This window comes from Sinocyclocheilus rhinocerous, unplaced genomic scaffold (assembly GCF_001515625.1).
Source record: "Sinocyclocheilus rhinocerous isolate Xijiao unplaced genomic scaffold, SAMN03320098_v1.1 scaffold2207, whole genome shotgun sequence".
NCBI lineage: Eukaryota > Metazoa > Chordata > Actinopteri > Cypriniformes > Cyprinidae > Sinocyclocheilus > Sinocyclocheilus rhinocerous.
Window position 1 is genome coordinate 283,048 of NW_015625575.1, and position 9,093 is coordinate 292,140.

Sequence of the window (9,093 nt, forward strand, 5' to 3'; positions counted from 1 at the left end):
TTTTCATCTGTCAAATTCAAAAATGTATGTTTATAAGCTTTTTAAAATTTCTATTTAAAACTATATAACAATATGTAGAATAAGACAAATAAGTTACCAATCATATGAATTAGTATTAATAAATTAATTTATACTACAGAGGAGGCACAAAAGAACACAAAAGGTACATTTTCAGACGTTTAATGAGGCTCAGAGGTGGCATGAGTGCAATTAAATTAATAAATTCATGTGGAGATTAATGTTTTAAATATAAAATGTTGAATACAGAAATATGATTTGAATAACTGAAATTATAGGCTAAAAATTAAACTAAATCCTCCAGCAGGTGGCGGCAAGTCACTGATTTTATCACTGAATCATTCATTCAATTGATTCGTTTGAACGGCCGATTCATTATCCGTGTCGTAACGATGGAACTTTAATCCCTGTATATTTTTTATATATATATATATGTGTGTGTATATTAGACTTGTGCCGGTATTCGGTAATGCGATATATCATCATTCATTCAATTGATTCGTTCGAACGGCTGAATCATTCAGGAATGAAGCAAGTGTCTCTCTTTATGAACTGACGGAAATCCGTCGTAGCGACGGAACTTTAATCCCTGCACCCATTTCTGTGTTTTTTATTTTTTATTATCATTATTAGTGATGTTGAAATTCGAAAATGAATGGCTCTTCTGAACTGGTTTTTGATAGTGAATCGATTGAAATTACTTAAAAATTACTCACTCAATTGAATCGGTTTGTCTGTTTCTCCACTTTTCGCTCCTTCAATGATGTTCATACAACACCGTCCGTACTATTACTGGCTTAGCTCGCTAGTTTTATTAGATTTATTGAAATAAGCAAAAAAAAAAAGTTTCCAAATAAAATATGCATATATCCAGGTCTCGAATTGAGGATGGGATCCCCCTTTAAAAAAAATAAATAAATAAAAAACACCAAAAGCATCTAATCTGTCAAATCTGCCTTACCATCCCCTTTAGATTAGTATGCTATGTATTATGTAGGCCTAAAACTTGTCCTACAAATGAAATATTAATCTTCTCTATAATGATAATTAATAAACTAAATAACAGCGATTGGCCAATCAGAACTCAATATTAAGGAGCTGCGCACAAGCTCTCGCCTGTTTTCATCATTTTTCTCGCAAAAGTGCAACAGTCGAGTTTTAATTATTAAATTATTTAAAATTATTATTATTAAAATACAAATTTTAAAGCAATATTTAAATTCTTTAATAATTTATTATCAAAATTAATACCAACTTTAATGCAATATTTAAATTTAAATCATTATTAAAATAATAATTAATATTTATCAGAATTAATGTTTTGTCGTTTGCCCTGTGAACATGATTACAATTATTGTTAAAATAATTTATTGTTTATCAGAATTAATACACATTTTAATTCAATATTTAGGTATTTAAAAATGTTTTAAAATATTAATTTAATATTTATCTAAATGTTTTTTGTGGTATGTACTGTGAGCATTAATATTTAATTATTACAATAATTTATTATTTACTAGAATTAATACACATTTTATTGCAATGTTTAAAATATTATTAAAATGGTAATTTAATATTTATCAGACTTAATGTTTTGCTGTTTGTCCTGTGAACATTTATATTTTAAATATTTTAAATATTAAAATAATAATTTAATATTTATCAGACTTAATGTTTTGTTGTTCGGAATGAGACCTTGCTTGCCATTCATTTCAATAAAATATCAAATGTTTTCAAATGAAATATGTTTATTGTATCACAAACTTCACCTACTGCCTCAAATGAATCATTTCTCAGGTTTATGTGCAATCATGAACAGGTTTCTGGGAGACTAGTTAGATTATTTCAGTTCGAAACTGTGCAACGAGACCATAAGAGGTTAACCATAAGACCATAAGAGGAGTCATCGACAGGTTTTATGGCAGAAACTGGCCTCAATGTGAGAGAAACACACCCTGATCATAAAAACGGAGCTGATAAGAGGGTCTAAAGGACTCGAGCTGAGCTAGTCGAGCAGAACGAGCCGCTGCTGGAGCTTCACTGGAATAAACCCAGTCCAATCTGAAAACCCCCACCATGAGGAGATCCACACTCTTTCTGCTGCTTCTGGGGTTCGGAGGCGCTTCTGCTTCATCAGTGGGTGAGTTATTATACATGCTTTCTTTACAGGACGTGTCTGGATAATATTGATAATCATTCTAATAGACATCCCTGTCGCCTTTAATAATGTATGCACTGCAATTCAAAAGTTTGGACACACATTCATTCTTAATTATGGCAGAAAAATAGCTACAGTTTATTGTAAAGTAATGCATTTGATCTATTTGCAAATCATTTTATTTTGATAGCTTACATGACTGTTCTACGACTACCTAACACACTTGTTAAAGCTACACGTTTGATCATAATCTGTGTTTGAGGATATTTGTGAACTCACTGAAAGGCCATCAGGGAAGTGAAACCAAGTTCATTAAATTCATTCACAATATGCACACATTTATTTTTAATCTTATGCCTAATGTGCTGCAAAATGGCTCTGATTGAGCTGTTTGCATATTACTTTTTAATTATTGTTTTTAATATTTAAATATTGTAATTATTAAAATGTTAAAAAAATAAACTTTATTGTCAAGCACACAACACATTTTTAAATGTTTAAATTATTATTACAATAATAATATTTTTTACAAAATAAAATCAACCTTATTGTCGAACAGAACATATATTTAAATTATTATTAAAATAAAAATTATTTATTTTAAAAAATAAAATCAACTTTATTGTCAAATACAGAGCAAACATTTAAATTATTATTAAATTAACTATTAGTTGTTTTTAAAACATTGTCAAATACAGAACAAATATTGAAATAGTTATCATTAAAATAATCTTTAAAAAATCAACTTTATCATCAAATACAGAATAAATATTCAAATAATTATTAAAGCAGCTTTATTGTCAAACACGGAACAAATATTTCAATATTTAAATTATTATTAAATACAAATGTATTTAAAAAAAATAAAATGAACTTTGTCAAATGCAGAAAAAATATTTTAATTATTATTAAAATAATACAAATGTATTTGAAAAAAAATGAAATCAACTTTACTGTCAAATGCAAAAAAAATTTTTTATATATTTTATAAATTATTATTAAAATAATAGCGCATTTAAGCAGAAACCTTTAGAAATTAAAAACATTTTCGGTGTGTCCAAATGCTTTGACGAAGTTAATGAGATAATAATGAGTCATTTGTCTTTTTCAGGCCCACGGTGCACAGAGCCCAGGGATGAAGGAGAAGGAAAAGCCAAGCTGTTGAAATATTTCTATGATCCTCAGTTACACAACTGTGTTCCGTTCTTCTATAAAGGCGGAGGCGGCAACAGCAACCGCTTCAACAGCGATAAAGACTGTGTGAAAGCATGTTTACCCAAAGCAGACGAGATCTACCCGGATGAGGGTAAGTTAACTAGTAAATACTGCATTTGTTGATTTGACATGAGTGGTTGATGCTTCATGCTTTTTCCTTCGTGTCCCTCAGATAAAGTCTGTTCTCTGCCAAAGGACCAAGGTGCCTGTTTCGCCATCATTCCCATGTATTATTACGACAATGAAGAGAAAATCTGCCGCATGTTCTTATATGGAGGCTGCCGAGGAAACGGCAACCGTTTTGATTCCCGAGAGGATTGCCAGAACATGTGTCTCGGTCAGTTCAAGTCTCATTTCGCCATCTTTAATCAGTATAATGTTAATAACATGAAACTAAACAGTTAAGATTTCCACTCAACTCTGGAAAAAAGGTACAATGGTGTCTCTGTTGCGGTATCCTATAAGGTGCGAAAGCTAAAAGGTACACCTAATTTTCCTTCATACACTCTTAAAAATAAAGAACCTCCTAAAAAAAAGTCTTCACAGCGATGCCACAGAAGAACCATTTTTGGTTCCACTAAGAAGCATTCAGTCAAAGGTTCTTTAAAGAACCATCTCTTTCTTACCTCTTTATAATTTTAAGAACCTTCTTTTGCCACTAAGAAGCTTTTGTGAAACAGAAATGTTAAAGGTTCTTTATGGAAAATTTAGACAAAAAAGGTTCTTCTATGGCATCGTGAAGCACCTTTATTTTTAAGAGTGTATTAGTACCAGGTGGCAACCTCCCGCTCTCTCTCCTGACGCCAACACGGAAGTGACTTAAACTGTAATTCATCGACTGCCACCGTCGAGCTAGGTGGGCGTGGCTTCACCAACCAGCTCCAACTATCCGGGAGTGACGCGCGGTGACGCGCTGCCAAGATGGCAACGGCCGGCTCCGCCCACTTTTGAGCTTCAAAAATGCTCTTCGGAAATCTACGGGTGACGTCTCCGGACACTACGTCCATGTTTTTATACAGTCTATGATTAGTACCTTAAAAATCACATATTAGTTCTTTAAAAGTACATATTAGTACCTAAAACGTACAGAATAGTACCATTTTTGAACCATATACCATAGTACCATATATTTTGAAAGAGTAACGTCCCAGTTTTATGTAGGCCTACCTTTTTTTCTGACAGTGTACATGGGTTAATAATCAAACCCTCAGTTTCACTGGAAGTTTATTAGTTGTTGGCGTCTTTACAACAGTTTAAACTTCGGATATATAAAGAGAGGGGGTTTTCTTTGAAGATGGCAAACAGTTGGTGGTTGTAAGTTGTTGTTCTGTAAGTTCCCACATCGACTGATGCAAGTAAATGAAACCGATAAAGCCTCGTTTTAAATGTTAAATAAACACAGTACCACAAAGAAGAAGAGGATGTCCTAAACATTACTGCTATAAAAATTAGGCAGTAAATTGGGGCTTTTTTGAGTCAACCAATTGTGAAAATAATGACTTGGAGTATCTATAAGGAGCTTGGGATACACTACAGTTCAAATGATCGATTTGATTTGATTTTTAAAGAAATGATACATTGTTACACAAGGACACATTAAATTGATTAAAAGTGACAGTAAAGACATTTACAATGTCGCAAAAGATTTCTATTTCAAATAAATGCTGTTTTTTTAAACTTTCTATTCTTTAAAGAATACTGAAAAATAGGGTTTCCCCAAAAATATCAACTGTTTTCAACATTGTGATAATAATCTGAAATGTGTCTTGAGCAGCAAATCAGCATAATAGAATGATTTCTGAAGAATCATGTGACACTGAAGACTGATGCTGAAAATTCAGCTTTGATCACAAGAATAAATTATATTTTACAATATATTCACATAGAAAACAACTATTTTGAATGGTAAAAATATAAGATGATTTCTTTTAGGTTTTTCATCATTTCCTACAATGTTCAGCAGCATGTTCAGTGTGTGTTCGTGTATTGTCCACTAGAGGTCCGTCTGTTCTGACTGTGTGAATGTGTTTTTACAGCACGGTCCGGAAGGCTTTTGGAAGCTGCAGACCTGCCAAACCCTGATGAGAAGACTGTTGATGCAGGTAAACTCACTAACTATTTATATTTTCATATTTTAATTGTTGCTACTGTTGTGGTTTGTGCTAAAAGCTCTGCTGATGCTTGAGCTGCACGTTTCATCGTTCGTCATTGCATCAGTGCATTAAAAAGCCTTTATTCAAGAGTCCATAAACATGTTTTCATAATGCCTTTTTTCCTCTCTCAGGGCTGATTGTGGGGGTTTTGGGTGGGATTGTGTTTGCTGGTGCTGTCATTTCTGCGATTGTGGTGTTTGTGCTCCAAAAGTAAGTATCAAGTGATGAAATTTTGACAGCAAAATGCCCATTTACAGTCATTTCCCCCTGTTTAAACTTGATCTTTGTGAGAAAGTATCTAAAATGTTTCTTTTCACTCATAGGAAAAGCAAGAAAGCAGAACGAAAGCCAGTGCCGACATCTGATATCGAAATGAAATAGATCTTTGTTCACAACATTTGTCTGTACATATGTCGTTAGTGCTTTTGTACCGTTTATACAAGTCCCGTTTGAACCGTAATAGAACAATTGGGTTTAAATGATGCATATTATTAATGACTTGTGATAATGTTTGGTTTGAATAGAAAGGTTCAACAATGTAAAGCAGTTAAATACTAAAAGCAATCCTGTTTGGTTTTATATATCATGGCAGATATCTGATGTTTGAGTTTCACACCTGATCAAATGTACTGTACTTATTAAGATGATGTAACAAATAAATCATAACTTTTCTGTTTTATTTTGCTTTTTAACAAGAGATTGTATTAATACAATAAATCAAGACCAAAAATAATAAAGACCAAAAAAAAGTTACTGTTTTTGCTTTTTTTGTTGTTTTTAATATTTAATATATAATATTCTAAATTTTTATATATAATATATTATATTAAATATATAATAATATTATTGTAGGCAATTAAAGAAATTGCATTGATTAAAATATAATTTAAGCCTGTTTATTTCTAATGGTCACATGTGAAGGCCTGTGACGTCAAACATTCATTGATTAGGTCATGAAGGAAGTGTCTAATTTACTCCAATGAGGTGCCAATCACATGACCAGCATATGATGTCATCCCAACCCATGATGACCTGTTTCCATTAAATACACCACAGCTTATAAGAATCATTAACCGGTACTGCATAACTACTAGTGTAACTGGTCCATAATGTCCGCCATGTAATAGTGATGTGTGGATAAAATGCCAAAGATTACAAATTCTCCCACTGAAAAAAAACAGCATTAATCTGAATGCATGGTGGTTACAGATTCACTTCAAAACTGTTTTGCATTGAAGTAGTAGCATTGAGCAGTGTTTTTTGTTGTGTATATTATGCCATATATTAGTAATATACTATTATAGCTTTTAATTTTTTTTGTACATTAGTTTTCTTTTTTTTTTTTTTTGTAATTTTGTTATTTATGTGTACTAGTTGTTTATAGAAAAAATATTTCTATACAGCTTCAATGTATTTTTTTTTTTTCAGTTTTAGTAGTTTAAGTACCTAATTTTCCATGTTCCATGTTCCCTTATGAAAATTAGTTTTACTACGAATAAAAAAAATAATAAAATTAAAAAAAACATGGTTCCATGGTTTTGTTACTTCAAATAATAATTAACAAAGAAGTATTCAGCCTAATATTTTTTTGTGGTGATAAAAACAGACCTAACAGCCTTTAAAATGACTTAAAATGCATTATATAAAAACAATGAGGCAATAATGATTGGTTAATTAATAATAATCATATGGTTTCATTGAATAACACTGTTACATAATGTAATACAAAATAAATAAACAATTTACAAATGCCTGCAAAGGGTGCCAAAGGCCTGGTAATCGCTGTTGTTACACTTACAGGACGATCAAATCCTTGTTTAATATTGACCAAACATTTAATTCAAATATCCACTTAATTTGGCCACCTTTTTGCGATAGAATTGCTACAGCCTCTATAATTTCTTCAACAAAAACATATGGACATCACAACCCTTACAAAAATTAACATGTTTTTTTTTTTTTATCTAATAACTGTTTATTTAGAAGTGCACACAGTAATTCTTCAGTGCACTGTAAAAAATGAGTGTAATTTTAACTGTAAAATTTTGTAAAAACGCTACGGAAAAAAACTGTTAATAGGTTAACAGTAAGGTCCCGTACTATATACAGGGAAAAACTGTAAAATATCTAACCAGACATTTAATGTAATTTTACAGTAAAATGCTGTTAATTTTACAGTTTTTAGAAGTAAAAATAACAAATAAACAAAAAACCTGTAAACTGATATTCCCAGAATTCCCTGCATGACACTCCACATTTGAAAGTATTTTGTTTAAATAATCATGTTTTTTTAATAGTTTTTGTTATTAGTTATGTATATTTGGGCTTTATGTTACATCTTCTGTTGTTTAATGAAAGTTTAATGCATTATTTAAGTATCATGTGTGTTACCATGATGGTGTTTTGTGTTTGCATGAATAACTCTGTGCACCTTCTATATATTAGTATATACTTCTGCTTGTGGCGAAGCTACTTGTGATGAGCTTTGATTCTTCATGTGGCTTTCTCTTTTACCAACTGCATTATTATGGTGGTTGTCAGTATGTTAAAGGGACAAAACAGATTTTAATAGCAGTGTGAATTGTTGAATTTACTGGTTTACATTCAAATTTTCTTGTTTGTAAATTACAATTTTATACTGTAAAATTTATTTTTATACCGTAAATGTGTTTACAGTTTTTCTGTATTTTTTACAAAATTATTCTGGCAACCACAGCTGCCAAAATTATTTTGTAAAAACTACAGGATTTTTTTTACAGTGTGACTAATATCTTCTGCTTCATTTAATGCAGGGTCAATACTGAAATTTGTTACAAAAGAGGATGAAGCAGTTTTTGATTTTTGATTTAATTTATTATTGTTTATTTTGATAATATTTAATCTTTTAAAATGTTTTATTTAATATGTGTAATTTTAGTTTGATATTTTTTTTTGCTATAGAACTACAATAGTACTTTGTAAATAATAGTTTAATTACAATTTATTTATTTATTTACTTTTATATTTTATTAAAGTTCTATTTTGACCCCTATAGCAGGAGTTTTTTTGTTTTTTTTTTACTTCCATAATATTTGACAGAGGGGGCACAACAATACAATTCTGCTTAGGGCACCCATTTGGCCAGCAGCGGCCCTGGTCCTATCCTGACAAACCATACATCAATGGAAAGCTTATTTATTCAGCTTTCAGGTGATGTATAAATCTCAAAATTTACCCTTATGACTGGTTCTGTGGTCCAGGGTCACATATAAGTGATTAAACGGTGACAGAATTTTAATTTTGGGTGAACTATCACTTTAAAGGAACATTCCACTATTTTTGAAAATAGGCTCATTTTCCAACTCCCCTAGAGTTAAACAGTTGAGTTTTACCGTTTTCTAATCCATTCAGCCGATCTCCGGGTCTGGCGGTAGCACTTTTAGCTGTAGCTTAGCATAGATCATTGAATCTGATTAGACCGTTAGCATCTCGCTCAAAAATGACCAAAGAGTTTAGATATTTTTCCTATTTAAAACTTGACAATTCTGTAGTTATATCGTGTACTAAGAC

At 31.2% G+C, this 9,093-nt stretch overlaps 1 protein-coding gene across 1 annotated transcript; it reads left to right on the forward strand.

The window, feature by feature from the left end:
• Positions 1 to 1,962: 1,962 nt before the first annotated feature.
• On the forward strand, positions 1,963 to 6,278 carry LOC107751556 (BPTI/Kunitz domain-containing protein-like). Its single transcript, XM_016567302.1, has 6 exons — positions 1,963 to 2,158; positions 3,288 to 3,482; positions 3,564 to 3,728; positions 5,428 to 5,493; positions 5,676 to 5,754; positions 5,868 to 6,278. Exons 1-6 carry the CDS (start codon positions 2,095 to 2,097, stop codon positions 5,923 to 5,925), a joined length of 627 nt encoding a protein of 208 aa, XP_016422788.1. The 5' UTR covers positions 1,963 to 2,094; the 3' UTR covers positions 5,926 to 6,278.
• Positions 6,279 to 9,093: the final 2,815 nt, after the last annotated feature.